The sequence below is a fragment of the Drosophila mojavensis genome, unplaced genomic scaffold, assembly GCF_018153725.1.
Source record: "Drosophila mojavensis isolate 15081-1352.22 unplaced genomic scaffold, ASM1815372v1 contig_72, whole genome shotgun sequence".
NCBI classification, from domain to species: domain Eukaryota; kingdom Metazoa; phylum Arthropoda; class Insecta; order Diptera; family Drosophilidae; genus Drosophila; species Drosophila mojavensis.
Window position 1 is genome coordinate 1,119,833 of NW_025318897.1, and position 19,388 is coordinate 1,139,220.

Below are 19,388 nucleotides of genomic sequence, written 5' to 3' on the forward strand. Positions count from 1 at the left end.
AGATATAATTAAATAACTAGCTTTCGATATGGTTTTTAATCGATAATAAAATATCGGGAGTAGTTATCGATATATAAAGAAAAACTTGATATGCGCGTGATATACACGGACCTAGGAAAAAATTTTCAAGTCTCTAGCTTTTATATCTTCTGAGATCGACGCGTTCATACATACGGACGGACGGACGGACAGACAGACGGACAGGGCCAAATCGACTCCGCTTGTCGCCCTGATCAAGAATATATATACTTTGTGGGGTCTGCCACCCCTCATTCTGCCTGTTACATACTTTTAACAAAACCATTATACCCTGATTTCCCATTTTCAATGGGTTCAGCGTATAAAAATTGAATATGCATATTCTTACTGCTTTTATTTCGCTTCAAAATAAAAAATTAAAATTTTTTCCCTGTGTGTAAACATTTTCATGCCAAACTGTATATATTTTAAGGAGGCGTGGCAGACCCTCCTTCTGCCTATTACATACATTTAACAAAACCATTATCCTCTTTTCAATGGGTTCAGGGTATAACAAAAAGTCATAAATGCAGCCGTATCCAATTTCGTTACAGTTGAACAGAAGCCTTAGACGATGTCGCTAAACAGCAACAAGCTGCCAGTCAAATGTAGGTGCGAATACCACACAATAATCTAGATCAAGTAATCTGTCAGAGGATTGACAATAATGACCTTTTCATTGGCGAATTCGCTTTACGATTATCAGGTAATTGTATGATGATATGATATGAATATACTTACTTTAAGTTCGTGTTTAATATCACGCAAGCTGCGACTCTCATCCTCTAATGAATCTTCACTACTACGTCGTGACGTAGTTGCACGCGCTAAGTTAATAAAACCGCTATATGCGTGGCGTACAGAATGTGCTGAGAGTGGGTCCGTAATGACGTTCCCACTCGTACATTGCATATCAAATGCACGATCAGCATTTTGCTCTAACTCTTTTTGTTGCCGCTCTAATTCACGCATACGTATATCCCGAGCTTCAGCGCGAGCCAGACGTCGAGCTGCTAGTCGAGCTTCAGCCTGCGGTAAAGAAGATATAATTAAAAATTTACCTTGTGAGCTTCGAATAAATTTTAATGGGTGCTGCATTTTTTTTACATCCTGAAAGCAAGTAAGAAAGCTGAAGTCGAGACTGCTCGACTACGAGATTCCCTGAACTCTCCGAGCAACTGATATTTCAATAATTGTTCGCACATGCACACATACAGGCATTCGCATGCAGACACAAACACGCACTGACTGTAGTGTACTACTTGTTTAATAACTTTGATTGTAAGTGGACTATTATCATGAAACTCAGATCGTGCTTATAACATTGAAATGAGTGCAGTTGCCATAACACAAGTCTCTAGTAATTAAAATATGCATTTTACAAATTAAGGGGCGAGGGAGTGGATATAGAGGTGTGGGTGCGTTAGAACATTAATCAAAATTCTGTAAAATACATATGAATCTTAATTTAACATTTGGCGACTCTAACTATAAAGGTATAGGAGAAACCTAATTATACCCTGAACCCATTGAAAATGGGAAATCCGTCTGTCCGTATGTTTGAACGCGTCGATTTCAGAAGATATAAGACCTAGACTTGAAATTTTTTTTCCTAGGGCCGTGTATATCACGCGCATGTCGAGCTTTTCTCTAAATATCGAAACCTACCCCAGATATTTTATTATCGATTAAAAACCTTATCGAAAGATATTTTATTATCGATTAAAACCCTTATCGAAAGATATTTTATTATCGATTAAAAACCTTATCGAAAGCCAGTTATTTAATTATATCTCCTACACCTTTGTAGATAGAGTTTCCAAATTTCAATTGGGGACTTAAATGTATTTTATACAATTTCGGTTTTTGTTAAAATTTACCCCCCACCCCTATATCCACCCGCTCACCATCGAGTATTTCAAATACTAGAGACTTGTGCTTAGGCAAGTGCACGCATATTATTGTTATAGTTATGTCTGAAAGTCTGAAAATTGCATCAAGATCGTATGTCCACAAAAAAGTTATTAAGCAATTAAGTTCTCATAGTAAGCGCACACTGCAGGCTATCCGTGCCTGTGAGTGTGTGTGTATGTGTGTGTGAGTGTGTATGTGTGTGTGAATGTGTATGCGTGCGTGTGTGTGCGTGTGTGCGGAAAGACGCGGAAAATAATTGAAATAACTATTGCTCGAAGGGTTAAGGGGGTCTCGTAGTCGGGCAGTCTCGACTAGAGCTTTCTTACTTGTTTTTGATAAGGTTTTTAATTGATAATAAAATAATGGTACAGGTTATCGATTTTTTGAGAAAACCTATATGCTCGTGATATACACGGACCTAGGAAAAAATTCAAGTTTCTAGCTCTTATATCTTCTGAGACCGATGCGTTCAAATACACGGTCAGACAAATAGGTCTGAATCTTCTCAGCTCGTCGCCATGATCAAGAATATATATACTTTATGGGGTCTGGAAATGGGTTCAGGGTATAAAAAGTTTAGTTTTATTGGATATTTAGCAACATAAAAATCATTCATAATTGTTTTCCATAAAAATCAAGTGAGTAGGCTAAAATGCATGTAAAGAAAAAAAAAAAAACAAGAAAAGCATGACAAAAGTTTAGTTCACTAATGAAAATTAACTATAATTATGAACTCAAATTTAGTAGGACCAACTTTTGAAGCAATTACTACAATCAGTCGGCGAAGTACCAATGGATTGGTTTAAGTCTCAGCGATTTTGACCCACTTGGAACATACATCTGCCAAAAGGGCTAATCAAATCTGGTTAATTGGATTGAGATCTGCAGATTGTGGCAACATAAGATAGATAGTGATGCTTTTCCAACTTGCTATCTATAAAGTTCAGGGTACCAGCTCCAGATGTGGTCATAATCCTGTAAACCATAATTTTTGACTCTAGTGATTCATTGTGATTTCACCAGCCTTGGAGACCAGCCCGAACCAAAAAATAGCTCGCAATACCTAAATGAATCTAGTTCTTTTCTGTGCTTCTTTTCTTTTAGGCGTTGTATGCTCATTCACGAAAGTGAAATGAGAATATTGTTTTTTTGCAATGTCCGTCTTGCTATCCGTCCGTCTCTCCGTATGAACGCAGTCTATTTCGGCGCTATTGAAAGTAGAGACTTAAAATTTGGAGCACATACTCGTGTATATCTCCGATTTATGAAGTGTTAAAATTTTCCCGATCCGTCCACTAGTGGCGTGGCAAATCGGAACATGCATTTTCTCATTAGTTGATGTATGATGGTATGTAGGTCCGCGTCGACCACCCAAGATCATGAGCTATGAATATAGAATATATCTCCGCCCATTGGGGGTGTGGCAAATCGAATAAAACTGTAGGAGTTGTAAATCTAGAATGCTGAAACCGTGAGCTGATGTTTCGATTCTATAAAGATGGCTGGAAAAATGTCTATATACGCCTATTAGGGACGTGGCAAATCGGACTTGAAGATATAGTGATTTTTCGAACTCTGCGATATAGTTTAGGCACTTTTAACGCTATGAACCTGAAATTTCGTATATATACGCGGGTTGACCGCCCAAGTCCAACGAGCTATGATAGATATATGTCCGCCCATAGGGGGCGCAAACCGCAAAGGTTTATATCTTCTACAGTTTAAGAGCTAAAAGCTTCAAATTTGGATAGTTAAGTTACGGCACTAACCAGAGAACACATGGACTAGACATCTAGAACAAACTTTTTCAACACCGAAAAAATGCGCTGAAGAGACCAGAAAACTTCGTATTTGCTCGGCTCGGTCTTTTAAGGCTCATGCAGTGAAATTAAGGCACGACAAAATCAGTGCGTTGCGACCGTTGCCACGAAATGCACACTTTTCTAAATGAAGTGCAGTTATGCGCTCTTTTTCCCTCACTCACTGTCTCCCTCTCTTTATGCTCTCTCTCTATCGTCTCTCAAATAGCAACAGCGCACAAAAATGGAAAATTGTTTGCGACGATCCCACTTCTTTCCTTTTGAGCGAAGGGTATACCGAAATCTTAACATCAAGTCTCTAGTACTTGAAATTGTACTTTTACAAATTGTAGGTGAAGGGGCATGGTATCAAAAATCAGTATATTACAAAATCTTGGTATCCATTAACTTTATATACAACGCAAATTTAAAGTCTTCAGGTCTAAAAGTGTTCAAATTTGGCTGATTTGTTTTTCAGCCGACTTATCAATTATTCTCGATAAAAAAGTTATCACATGAGTTATCGAAAGAATAATATAAACTTGTACTGCCTATGGTATACACGAGTATGCATGCCAAATTTCAGCTCTTTAGCTCTTAAATCTTCTGAGATCCTTTTGCTCATACGGACGGACGGAAGGACAGACGGACAGCTCGTCGTGCTGATCAAGAATATATATAATTTATGGGGTCTGCGATAGAGCTGGGAAATCGAGGGCTCCATCGATATTATCGATGGGACTCGTGAAATGCGATAGATCGATGGAAATTTTTCGATTTCGATCTATCGAAGTTGTTGTGAGTTAGGTACATAATACACAATATCAATGAAAAAGTTCTTGCAGTATTCGCGTAAGTATTTTACAGGGATATAATTGTAAGCCCTTATGAATGTTAAAATAATATTTATGTATACCAGCAAGTTCTGCCGAATCGGAAAGAACATTTGGAAAAACAGGATCGATTGCTTCGGACCGAAGGTCTAGTTTAAAGTCAGCTATAGTCAACACTTTGGTATTTATAAACAAAAACCAATGGCTTATCAATCGATTGACTTATACAGAGGTGGTCAAAAGTATTTACACAACGAACATTTTTCTACATGCTCTGCTTAAAGAGCTTTTTGTTGTTGTTGTTGTACACCGTTTTTGAAAAAAGCTTTTGTGACATAAAGCTCATTCTATGTAGAAGCGATCGGCTGAAGAAATTGCTAAAATAACGGTACATGCTAATAAATAGAGCGAAAAGAACAATTACTTAGAGTTTGTCAAAAGTATTTACACACATTTTTTTTGCGTCTTTAGTATTTACACAAAACTTAAACAATGTTTATTGCTATTGTTTAATGTTATTTCTTTTGGATTTTTGTTTTATATAACTAAGGGCTTATTTATCTAAGTTTGTGTTTAGTTATTCCTGCTTTTACTTCAATTACAGCCCGATGCCTTGCTGGAATTGATGCCACCAAGGATCGTGCAAAGTCAATTGTTAATTTCGACCGAATTTCGGTAATTTCCTTGATGATATCGTCCAGTTTCGGTCCTTGTTGAATAATCTGTTAGATTTCATCATTACCCAAACATTTTCATTTGATAAGGCCCGGACTTTGCGAAAACCAGGGCAGAATGGCTTAGCTTAAGTCTCTCAAAAGCTTTGTGGGTATTGATCCTTTATGGCAAGGAGCATTATTTTGCTGCAGTAGCCAGTCAATAACTAGAAATAGTCTGTTCCCTATGTAAAATCATGGTGATTTAATATTGGCAGATATCCTGATTGATTTAGAGTGCCTTCTATTGGCACCAAATCTCCAACACCATTGTATGGCAAGACATTACTTTCCACCTCCAAATCAGATAAGAGGCTTCACTGCATTTTTCTTTTTTTTTTTGGCACTAATGCAGGAAGATGTTTCCAAATGAGCCGTGAAACTGAAATTCAGCCCCATCTGTCCTCAAAACGTTGTGCAAAAGATCTAAAGGCTTTTCAATGTACTGTGAGGCGGCTCGCCGATCACCGCCTCACAATGAAATATTAAATTGGAATTTTGGTTATGGAATAAGTTGCTTACGTAGTAATTAGAGATTAAGCTAGTGAATTAAGTAGTATTAGTATTAGTATTAGTATTGATAGTAGTATTAGTAGTATTATTGCATTTAAATCTGCATTTGAAAAGACCGCCCAAAGCGCTGATGATTTATCGGCGATCGGCGGCGCAACCTTGCGCGGAGAGTTTTGAGCGGAGAGTTGCGTCGCCGACGCCGAGGGCTTTGGGCGAACGAGAGAAGAAAAGAGTTAGTTAGTCAGGGTTAAGCGGCAAAGGTCGTCGGATGACAGGAGTCGGGATCGAGCAGCGGAAGCCGCCGGTCGGTTGAAAAGGTCAAGACTAAATTGTGAAAGTTATTTTTAAGTGCGGTTAAACTAAGTAAAGAGTGAAAATAAAGCGGCTCAGTGAAAAGAGATAAAACGAAGAAGAGTTTCCATTAAGAGAGGCGGCGGCGGTTAAGCAGAGGATCACAGAGTTTCCATTAAGAGAGGCGGCGGCGGGTAAGCAGAGGATCAGACGGCGGCGAGGCGATTACGAAGCGAGCGGTGCACGTGAGTGACGGTTTTCATAGCTAGTTTCCCCCCCTCTTTCCCTATTCCCGGTCATATCACTAACACCCCTCCCCCTGGTGTCTCACGAATCAAATAAATTTCTTGTGAGTACACCCTGGGCAGACTGAGTCTGTCCCCGGCTTAAATTTACTACCTTACAGTACTCTAGCAAAACGCTTTACTTTGGTGACAATAGAAGGCACTCTAAATCAATCAGGATATCTGCCAATATTAAATCACCATGATTTTACATAGGGAACAGACTATTTTGTGTAAATACTAAAGACGCAAAAAAAATGTGTGTAAATACTTTTGACAACCTCTAAGTAATTGTTTTTTTCGCTCTATTTATTAGCATGTACCGTTATTTTAGCAATTTCTTCAGCCGATCGCTTCTACATAGAATGAGCTTTATGTCACAAAAGCTTTTTTTCAAAAACGGTTTACAACAACAACAAAAAAAGCTCTTTAAGCAGAGCATGTAGAAAAATGTTCGTTGTGTAAATACTTTTGACCACCTCTGTATATTTATTCTGTCAGTATCCATCAGTTTAAGTTATCAAAATGACTATAGCTTTCTTACTTGTTTTTACTTATTTCGAAAAGTTTCACACCTTTAGATTTGACAAGAATATATGCATATAATATTAATATAGCTTTTAAGTAAATAAATTTTTGTAAATATCTGTTTAGATTAGGTTACCAATTAGGTAGCGCTAAGCTGTAATTAAATATATTTTCTAATTTCTTTTAAAAAAAGAAAAGTTTCAAAACTAATTTAAAAACATTATAAACAATTTTGAATTTTATTCGCGAGGCTTAAACAATTTTAAAAGAACCCATATTGGCCATTTATGCTTACAAAAATAATCCAAATAAAGTTTCAGTGCATAATAAGTTAAGTATGTGACTCGAAGTAAGATAAAAATTAATATTACCGTTGGAAATAATAAACAAGTAAGAAAGCTCTAGTCGAGAATGCGTAGGAAATAATAAACAAGTAAGAAAGCTCTAGCCGAGAATGGTCGACTACAAAATCCCCTGAACCCTTTTAAGAATTGATATTTCAATAATTATTCGCGTCATTCTGCTCACATAAAAAACAAACACAGAGACACACACGCATAGACTGCAGTGTGGGCGTACTATGGGAATTTGATTGTTTAATAATTTTTCTTGCCGATGGACTGTCTCCATGAAACTTGTATATCGTGACCATAACATTGCATTTGCCAAAGCACAAGTCTCTAGTATTAGAAATACGCCTTTTACAAATATGTTGGTGAGAGGGTGGATATAGGGGTGGGGGTTAAATTGAACTATTTGGAGGAAAGCTCGATATGCGCGTGACATACATAAAATAAATTTCAAGGATCCAGCTCTTATATCTTCTGAGATCGACGCGGACAGACGGACAGGGCTAAATCAACTCAGCTCGTCGCCCTGATGATCAAGAATATATATACTTTATGGGATTTGCCACGCCTCCTTCTGCCTGTTACATACATTTAACAAAACCATTATACCCTGATTTCCCATTTTCAATGGGTTATAAAAATCAGAAAGACACAAGGAAACCAATTGCCAATTTTCTTAAAAATAATAAATTCTACGGAAAAAACTATAAAGCGGTCATTATTAAGTAATTTCAAATTCCCACCAATCGACCACCATGATTAGGGAAAAAACGTTAAGAAAGCTAATTACTTAAAGAGACAGAAATAAACAAGTAAGAAGGCTCCAATCATGACTGCTCACTAGGAGATACCTGAACCCTTCAAGCTGATATTCTAATAATTCTGCACTTCTTTTATGTACACATAAATACACTTGCATCCACACGCACGTTTAATCACGAGCTCTGCTGACTGTGCAGTTAGCAGCGACTGCGCTTGGGCTGCGCTACAGTGTGGGCAATATTATGAGCATAGCTCGCAAATGAGTGTTGATCGTTTTTTCTTATATGCTCTGCTTCGTAAAATATCCGAAAAGATTATGCAGACACGATCTCGGTCTGAGCGGCTCCATTTGTTTTCTTTTGTTTTGAACAAAGACAGTTTGACTAAAAAACTCAACAGAAATTATCTTTGCCTTCGTGTGCATGTAAATATATACATGCATACATGTAACAATTATGTTGTATATATGCATTTATTAATTAGATTGAGTATTTGTAATTGAAATTAACAGAGTATTTAGAGCTTAAACAACTTTAGAACCCTGACTTCCAATCACCAGCGTGTACGTCTTTCTTCTCTCACTGTCTCTAACTTGTCACTAAACGTCTTTTTCCATCAACGCCTTGTCAATAACTGCCTTTACCTTTAAAACGAAATTGGCACCCTGTTGCTACACCGTTCGACCATGCTTCTCAAGCCACTTTACATACATACCCATACATTACCCATAAGTACGCAAAAGACAATTTGCTTTATTTAACTCAAGCAAACGATCAGTGTTTGACTTGAGCGAAACGAAAACAGAAATAACTGTCTCGCTCAGAACGCGAGCGAGCTCAGCCAGACCACTAACCAGAGAACACATAGACTAGACATGTAGAACAAACTTTTTCAACACCGAAAAAATGCGCTGAAGCGACCGGACAACTTCGTATTTGGTCGGCTCGGTCGTTTGAGGCTCAAGCAGTGAAAATAAGGCACGACAAAATCAGTACGCTGCGACTGCTGCCACGAAATGCACGCATTACCAAATGAAGCACGACTATGCGCTCTTTTTCCCTTACTCACTCTCTACCTCTCTTTATGCTCTCTCTCTCTCTATGGTCTCTCGAATAGCAGCAGCGCACAAAAAGTGAAAATTGTTCGCGACGATCTCAGCTCGTTCCTTTTGAGTGAAGGGTATACCGAAATTTTTAAAGCGTTCGCCACGTTCATACAAAATGTTGGCGTTTTCATGATTATTTCTAAGAAGGGTATGAAATCGTTGGTGCTCATAAAAATATGATTTCGCGACGGGCATGCACACACACACTCTCCCTTGCTACATGTACTATGAGTATTTGTATGCCTGTGTGCGAGGCTCCTGCTGCCTGTAGCAATTTTAAAGCCCAGCATTTGAATTTGGTTGATCTTGTGAACTGTGAACACTTACATACATATGTTTGATTGTGTGTACGAAGGGCCGCGATGCTCACAAATGATGGGGTAATCATTGTAGAAGCATTTGAGTGCCTTTATATGTATGTGCGTGTGTGTATGTTTATGTGTGTATGCATGCGACATGAGCATTTACGTGTGCCTACGACAAGTTAGAATTGTGTGAATGATTTTGGATATAATTGAAGAGGCGCGCTTATTTGGTAATGTTATTTCATGGCAGCAGTCGCAGCGCACTGATTTTGTCGTGCCTTATTTTCACTGCTTGAGCCTCAAACGACCGAGCTGACCAAATACGAAGTTGTCCGGTCGCTTCAGCGCATTTTTTCGGTGTTGAAAAAGTTTGTTCTACATGTCTAGTCTATGTGTTCTCTGGTTAGTGGTCAGACGCAACAATAACAGTTTCTGCCTGAGTCTTTTTTCTTGTGTGTGTGTAAGACACTTATTTGCTGACAACGAAAATTGTGTACACTCATTTGCGAGCTATGATTATGAGAGTTTTTTTCTGTTGAATAATTTCTTTTGTAGACAGACAATCTTTATGAAACTTTCAGAGCGAGATCATATGGTTAGAATATGTATGGGTACATTCTCTCTCACGAAAGTAAAATGAGTAAAATGAGGTTTTGTGCAATGTCCGTCTTGCTGTCCGTCCGTCTGTCCGTATGAACGCAGTCTATTTCGGCGCTATTGAAGCTAGAGACTTGAAATTTAGAACACATATTCGTGTATATCTCCGATTTATAAAGTGTTCAAATTTTCTCGACCCGCCCACTAGGGGAGTGGAGAATCGGAAAATGCATTTTCCGATATACCAGAAATCATGTTTGTTGAAGAGCTAGAAAGCTGAAATTTGGTATGTAGGCCCGCGTTGACCACCTAAGATCACAAGCTATGGCGGATGTATCTCCGCCCATGGGGGCGTAGCAAATTGGATAAAACCGTATCTCCTAAAGTAATAAGTCTAGAATGCTGAAATTTTGCACGTGAGCTGATGTTTCGATTCAATAAAGGTGGGTGACACAACTTTATATCTTCTCTTACTAGGGGTGTGACAAATCGGACCTGAAGATATAGTGATTTTTCAAATTTTGCTGTATTTTAGGCACTATTGATGCTAGAGACTTGAAATTTTGTATATATTCGCGGGTTGACCACCCAAGTCCAACGAGCTATGGTGGATATATGTTCGCCCATAGGGGCATGGCAAATCGTGGCAAAGTTTATATCTCTTACACTTTAAGCACTAGAAGCTTCAAATTTAATTAGTTGAGTTACTGGTAGTCTCCTCTATCGATGACCCAAAAATAATTTTAAAGCCTCTTTAGGGGCGTGGCATATAATTTTCACATTTTTTGAGCGTTAGAACTCAAATTTGCATTTAGGTTACCGCTTGCTCGTTCTAAGATCTGACCAAAAATGGGGAGTCTACGGCCACTAGGGGCGTGGCAATCGGCATTTTTATTGCCCGAATCGTGGCATTTTTATGCGTCAGCCAACTATTTATGTATTTGTACATATAAATAAGCCTAATAGACATTCATATAACGGAAAGAAACATTATGAAATTTAAAAAATATAAAAGAAGTGAAAATAACAAAAATTTACAATTTACAAGAAACTGTTATCCGCGGGATTTGAACTCGCAACCAAGCCGAATAGCATGTTCATGTCAAAATGACTAAAATAAAGATCGCCTAACTCCTAGCGATGACATAAACAGCTTCCAGAATAAACTGGATGCAGTCGAGGATCTGCTCGTGGATCGACGGCAGCCCATCATTGTGGCAGGCGATCTGAATGAACGATCAGTAGACTGGGGAATGTCCTCTACTAACTCTAGAGGACGGAAAATTATATATATGGCCGCTAGGTCCGGGTTAGTGGTAGCAAACCGCAGAAGCAGAGCTACCTTTCATAGGCCGGGATGTGAAGGCACAATACCGGACGTAACCTCCTTAGGATGTATAACGCATGTCTAAAAGAAAGAATATTCCCAGAAGCGTGGAAAGAACAGAGACTGGTGCTCATTAGCAAAGGCAAAGGCGATCCCAACTCACCTTCGGCTTATCGCCCATTGTGTATGCTAAACACAGCGGCGAAGCTGTTAGAAAAGCTCATAAGACCCAGACTACTCGCCGCAGTAGAGGCCGCTGGAGGACTTAGCCCCAGGCAACACGGGTTCAGAGCTGGAAAATCCACAATGGGAGCTATCGATGAAGTGGTTCAGGCAGCCAGAGCTACGCAAAGAGGAAATGCATACTCGCGCCCAGTGGTCCTGCTAGCAACGCTGGACGTTAAAAACGCCTTTAATAGTGTAAGGTGGACTGGTATGCTTACTTCCTTGGAGCATCGTTTCCATATACCGGAGTACCTGATGAATATGATCAGGAGCTATTTGCAGGATCGAATACTCCTGTACTCCACACAGACTGGTACGAAACGATATAGAGTGACTGGAGGAGCTGCACAGGGGTCAATCCTGGGACCAGACCTGTGGAATATCAGCTACGACGATATCCTAAGACTGGGAATGCCTGAAGACGCTTTCCTAATTGGTTATGCCGATGATATCACAGCCGTTATTACTGCCAGAAACACCGTAGAGTCCCAAAAGAGACTTACCCAAGTCATGATCCGCACGCAGACATGGCTCAGCTCTCGAGGATTGGAACTTGCCACCCATAAAACAGAGTTACTTCTGTTCACGGGGAAGCAGATCCCAACCGAAATAGAGATGCGAGTAAGCGGAAACCTTATACGGACTCAGAGGACAGTGAATTATCTAGGCGTTAGACTAGACAGTAAACTTACCTTCTGGCAGCAACGGGGTCTTTGAGCAAATCGATGGCAAACATTGACGGCCCGACGGCAGGAAAACAAAGACTTCTCATGGAAGCGACAAATGCAATATTGCTATATGGAAGTGAAGTATGGGCGGACACCTTAAAGGCGAATGTAAGGCGAAAACCGATGTTATCAGTGCAACGAAGAGCAGCCTTAAGGATAACATCGGCGTACCGCACAGTCTCCGGGGCTGCCGTGACTGTGATAGCAGCAGTCATACCGGTTGACTTGCTTGCCCAAGAGCGCAAAAAAATATGGAATCTTCGGCAAAGAGGAGAATTCTGAGAACAGGCGGCAAAGAGTATACGACAGCAAACCATAGTCTCGTGGAAGGCGAGATGGTCATGCGAAAGGTATGGAAGATGGACCGCTGAAATAATCCCCGATCTAGAGAAGTGGATAAATAGAAAACACGGTGAAACGGCGTTCTATTTGACACAACTACTCTCCGAACATGGATACTTTCGAAAGTAGCCAGCTGTATTTACTGCGAAAATGCGATGGACGATGCAGAACACACTTGCTTCAACTGCAACAGGTGGTCGGAAGAAAGAATCGACCTGGCAGAAACAGTCGGTGAAGTCAAAGTAGAGACATTAGTACAGCAAATGTGCAGTAGCATAGACGCTTGGAAAAAAGTCTATGCGGAAGAAGTAGGACCTGGACGCAGGCACACAGAGGGCAACGCTCAGTTAGAGCACAATATGGGGCTCCACCTTGAAGGTTAATGCGGGAAAACTCCTGGTTCCAAGGTGGTTTCGAGCCCCAGAAGAGGAGGATTTTTTAGTCGGTAAGCAGTCATGCAGTCCGACACACCGGTCAGAGTAACGACCTGACTGACGGTGCATAAAGCATTTTTTCCTACCTCAACCTACAAAAAAAAAAAAAAAAAAAAAAAAAAAAAAGATCGCCGGCGCTTCAGCCCACAGCACTGCCTTGCGTTTCCTCGGCTCTGACATAATGCTACCTTCCTACTTCGAGTTTTCAACATTAATTCGCGTCCATCTTCTTCTTTTACTATACTCAAGTGGATACATACCATGCTCAATACTAATACGTTTTACTATATGTTATAGTTATCTCACTCTGTTGAATTGTCAGGCCGAGACTACGCAGAACAGAGAGATCTGTTGGGAAAGGGATAGAACCCCATAACGGTAAAACATCAATTTATGTAGATCAGTGATAGTACAAGAATCAATTGAATAACGAAATATCGGAAATGCAAATTAATAAAGAAAATAAATATATACAGTAGAATTCGGTTATAGCGACACTCAAGGGACCGTCGAATTTACGTCGCTATACCCGGAGGACGCTTTAACCAGAAAGAGTAATATATATATTTTTCCATTTTTATTTACGGCTGCCATATTCGTAATAGCTTTTACTATAAAGCAATTTAAATTTTTAATCAAAGCAACCATTTTTTATAAACTTCTTTCAATAACATGGTTTAGAAACATTTTTGTAACGTCGGCATTGTACTTTGTCTCTCTCCCTCTCTCTGTCTTAGCAGCATTTGTGGCGTTGCTACGCACACAAGCAAGGGTACTGATCACTGATCAATATATACATTTCTAACAGAGACTCTGTTATATGCTGAAATTTATTGTCATTATTTCGCGATTTTTTTTTATCACGTCGTAATAACCGGTGATTAACTCAAAAATATGAAAAAAAAAATCATCGGCAATATCGGATTCTCATTAAAAGCGGAGGCTCTTTCATATAAGTTTGTATGGGGACCAACCGAGACATCGAATTTTCGTTGACATAACCGGTTGGACGGACACACACACACACACACATGAGAGCACGTATAAATCTCGCTGGAAATCTTGCGTGTATGTTTCCAAAGAGTGTGTGTGTGCTTGCCCGCCGCGAAATTATATTGTTTATACGCATCGACGCTTTCATACCCTTCCCCCGAATATCCATCGAAACGCTACATTTTGTTTGCATGAGCCTGACAAACGCTTTGATGATTTAGATATACCCCTCACTCAAAAGGAAAGAAATGGGATCGTCGCGAAAAAATTTCAATTTTTGTGCGCTGCTGAGTTAGGTGATTTGAGAGACCATAGAGAGAGATAGATAGAGAGAGAGAGAGAGAGAGAGAGAGAGTAGAACAAACATGGCATAGCTGTGCTTCATAATGGGACCATATCCTTTGAGCAGTGCACTGACTTTGTGGTGCAATATTTTCACTGCTCGAGCCTCCAGCGACCGAGCCGAGCAAATACGAAGTATAGTGGTCGACCAACTTAACATTTCCTGCTGTAGAAAAGTTTGTTCTACATGTCTAGTCTATGTGTTCTCTGGTCAGTGGTCCTAGGCAATCCCCCAGCAGCTGCTAGCGCTCCCAATATAACAATCGAACAATTAAAAGAAATTTTAAATAACATTGGAGTCGAGAACGTAAATAATATCACGACCCAATCCATCAGTAATCCATTCAACTACACTGACGTTACCATCAATCCGGACCAAATACACTGAATTGACTACATAGATAAAGTACCTGATGTAGTGAAAGGACTAAAAGAATTTTCGGGAAACCAGGCAGAATTTAGTTCTTGGAAAGAGTGTAGACCGTTGTATATCCTCTTATTCTGATAGTCTCACCTAAATATATACAATTAAAAATGTAAGAACGTTGAAGCTGGGCGTTACTGCAGAATACTCATTCACGTCCCATCAGCAGGAAAATGCATTTTCCGATTTGCCACGCCCATAGTGGGCGGATCGGGAGAATTCTAACACCATAAATCGGAGATATACACGAATATGTGTTTTCAAGTCTCTAGCTGCGCCGAAATAAACTGCGTTCATACGGACATTATACAAAACAAATATACTCATTTCACTTTCGTGAATGACTATAACAAAATTGCCGGCATAGCCGCATGCCAGAAAGACCCCCACAGAGACCGACTCAGAACCAATACAATTACGCACAGCAACACTACCAATACGGTAATGCCCAACAACAGTCGCGCCCTACCATGTGTCAACCACACTTCATATCCAATGTCCACCAAAGACCCAATCAGACAACCTACTTTAGACCTCAGGAAAACCAACAGATGAACCGACAGCAGTACCAAACCATGCCTATGTCTCTTCAGACCTGTATGTCAATTCGGCCACCTACTGGTCCAAAACACCTTCAAAATCCAGTACCAATGGAAATTGACTCAACCGTACAAACTCGGCAGGTCAATTACACAATTCGGTCGCAGCCTAACCAAACAAATAAAAGACAGAAAAATTACAATATTCAATCGGAAAAATCAAACGACTCACGAATCTCCGTAATTACAGCGCGCATATAAAGTTTATCATTAAAAATCGATAACTCATCCCGATCTTTTTTTTATCGATAAAAAACCTTATCGAAAACCAGTTATGAAATTATATCTTCTACACCTTTATTGCTAGAGTCTCCAAATTTTTAATGTATGCTTATATACAATTTATACAATTTCGGTTTTTGTTAAAATGTACCCCCACCTCTAAATTCACCCCCTCACCCTCACTTTTGTAAAAAGCGTATTTCAAATACTAGATACTTGTGCTTTGGCAATTACATATTCATATTCATGTTATAATCATAATCTAAAAGTTTCATGAAGATCGTACGTCCATAAAAAAAGTTATTAAACAATTAAGTTCTCATAGTAAGCGCACACTGCAGCCCATGCGTGTTTATGCGTGGGTGCTTGTGTGTGTATGTGTTTGTGTATGTGTGTGTATGTGTATGTATGTGTTTGTGTATGTGTGTGTGTATGTGAGTGTGTGATGCGTTTGTGTCTGTATGCGTGTGTGTGTATGTATGCCTGTGTGTGCGTACGTGCGTGTGTGTGTGTGTGTGTGCGTGTTTCTTGTGTAAGCTGAAAGACGCGAAAAATTATTGAAATATCTATTGCTCCAAGGGTTCAGGGGATCTCGTAGTCGAGCAGTCTCGACTAGAGCTTTCTTACTTGTTTAAATAAGAAATTATGCACTTTCCTATTTGGAAACCGAGTTAACAATGACAAAATTTTATATATTCTAATAGATACAGTATCCAACAATAATTACATCCAATCATCCTTAGTATCCAACCCAATTCAGAACGAAAACCCATTAAATTCAGTAACTCATCATAAAATGAACAATTTGTTTGGGATAACAGACGTTTACATAAAATTCTTGCTTTTACCAAACTTAAAGTCGTTCGATGGAGTCCTAGGTAATGACACGTTAAAACAACTCATTCATACCAATACAAATTTAATACTTATTAGAAACTCCATAAGAATTCAATTTAAGAAAAACTGCTTCACTCTTTCAATAACCTTAATATTCGAGCAAGCCACATGACAGATTGACACATAAAAGAGCTTGATAAGCTGATAAATCTCTATTCTAGACTATTTTCCGGCCCTAATGAAGAACTTACATACGTCACAAATATTAGAGCCGGAATCTGAAGCAATGTCTTTGAAATAGCAAGTAGACACACAAATTCAAAAAATGCTATAAGATGGTATTATCAGATCATCCAGATCCCTTTATAAATAACTCGCTTGGGTTGTTTCAAAGAAGCTAGACGGTTCTGGAAAAAAGAAATACCAAGTAGTCATAGACCACAGGTTCAGTCACAATAGCTGATAAATATCCCATACCGGAAATCAATGATGTACTTTCCAAATTGGGTAAAAACTAATTTTTCTCAGTACTAGATCTGAAATGTGGATTCACCAAATCCTTTTATAAGAATCAGACATTGAAAAAACTGCCTTCTCCATAAACAATGGAAAATATGAGTTTACACGACTCCCTGTTGATCTTAAAATCGAGCCATCTATCTTCCAGCGTACTCTAGATGACATATTTAGGCAACACATTGGTAAAATTTTTTACATTTACATCGATGATGATGATTTATCTATCTCAACTCCATTTTCAAAACTCTATACGATGCCAATATTAAATGCCAATTAGACAAATGCGAATTTTTTAAAACTAAAGTAGAATTCTTAATGTTCGTAGCATCATATAAGGGAATAGAAAGCAACCCAACCAATGCACATTGGGCCAGCGAGCCGATTTTTTGACGAAAATTAAAGCTTTAAAGCTAGATTATTGAAAATATATCTAAGTTTCAGACCAATCTGACTACGCCTTCCCTAGCCGCCCTTATGATATTGGTTTTCTCTTATTTATACTTACTTTACAAAAAAAAAAAAAATAATAATAATAATGCATTCAAAATGACTATAAGTATTTTACATTAAAAAATATTCCTAAAAGTCATCTATATCAATAATCCAAAACATTTTAAGAACTACAAAAAAAGATTTACCCGAATTAGAGTTACCGATTTTATCAGGGAATCAGATCAGGATGAAGACATCCTAAAAATTCATAATAGAACCAACCGTAATGCAGGCGAAAACAAAATTCAGATATCTTCTAAATTCTATTTCCCAAAAATGAAAAGTAAAATAGCCACCATTTTAAAACAATGTGAAATCTGCACAGAGATAGGCATCCAATCGATTCCCAAATTAAAGCAACCCCAATTCCAGAATACCCTGGCACAATATTCACGTTGACATCTACTCAACAGAAGGAATGTTAGTATTCACAGCAATAGACAAGTTTTCCAAATTGGCACAAGCTATAAACATAAAATCAAAATCAATAGAAGACCTTTAAAAAACATAATATTTTATTTTGGCGTACCAAAGTTTATAGTAATTGATAACGCAAAATCACTGTTTCCGCATCTATCACTTTTATACTCAAAGATAAGCTTGTCATCGAAATTTATAAAACCCCTCCATACAAAAGCACAGTAAACGGCCGAATAGAAAGATTTTACTTTACTTTATCAGAAATAATACTTCTAAAGAGATCTAATGTTCATAGAAACTTCGAAAACCTCCTAGACAAAACCGTGTACGAGTATAGCTTTACTTTCCACTTTGTTACGAATAGACGACCTTTAGAAGTATTTTTTGGTAGAACTGTGACTACGACCCCAGAACAATACGTAACAACGAGACTAGAAAACATATCTCGACTGAAACAAAAATAAGATCAAGACCTACAACACCACAACAAAGGCAGACTTGACACCATTTTCTTAAAAATCAACAATAGGTTCGAATCAATTGGAATTAGTATCAAACAGAACAGAACAGAACCAATGGACGGACAGACAGATGGACAGGGCCAAATCGACTCAGCTCGTAGCCCTGATCAAGAATATATATACTTTGTGTGGCCTGTCACGCCTCCTTCTGCCTGTTATATACTTTTAACAAAACCATTATACCCATTTTCAATGGGTTCAGGGTATAAAAGCCAGATCATTCACAATTAGTTATACTGGTATCTGACTTGATTTTTGATGTTTTTAATCGATATAAACATTACGGGATGATTTCTCGAAGTCTGAAAATAAACTCGATATCCGCGCTACATATACGATCATTTAAAAACAAAAAATTAAAGTCTCTGGCTTTTATCACTAACCAGACAACACATAGACTAGACATGTAGAATAAACTTTTTCAAGGGTTCGGGCTACGAAAATATACGAAAGCACAATCATTTAGATTCATGCGCTCGACCGAGATGGGCAGATGTTGAACATAAGATGGCTCTATGCTCAATTTTTGTCTTGCTCTCTCTCACTCTCGATGCTCTCTACTCTCTCAAATATGTATATGTATGTATGCATGTGAGCACAAGCAGCAGCTCACAAAAATTGAAATTTTTTCGCGTTAGACTGCCGTTTCTTCCCTTCGGAACGAAGAGTATACTGAACTCTTCAAACCGTTTGCCAAGTTCGTACAAAATGGGTATGATAGCGTGGTGCGCGTAATGAAATTGTTTTCGTGTCGAGCATGGACACACACACTGTACTATGCGCATTTGTATGCCTGTGTGCATGTGTGTATGCATGGGACAAGAGCGTGGGTTTACCTCAACTTAGAATGTTGTGAACGATTTTGGGCTCAAATTGCAGAATCGCGTTTATATTTAAGTAATTTATTTTGCCATAATAATCGTGTGCTTGCCTATCGAAGTCATCAATTTA

The 19,388-nt window shown here is 38.7% G+C and overlaps 1 protein-coding gene across 7 annotated transcripts in view; it reads right to left on the bottom strand.

Annotated features, from left to right (window-relative positions):
• LOC6586690 (leucine-rich repeat flightless-interacting protein 2) overlaps window positions 1–19,388 on the bottom strand; it is an 89,048-nt gene that overhangs the window by 49,992 nt on the left and 19,668 nt on the right. For all 7 annotated transcript variants that reach the window (XM_032733367.2, XM_015160267.3, XM_044009323.1 and 4 more), the window contains exon 3: window positions 760–1,047. In XM_032733367.2, coding sequence (XP_032589258.1) covers window positions 760–1,047 — 288 coding nt within the window. The remainder of the gene's footprint in view (window positions 1–759; window positions 1,048–19,388) is intronic.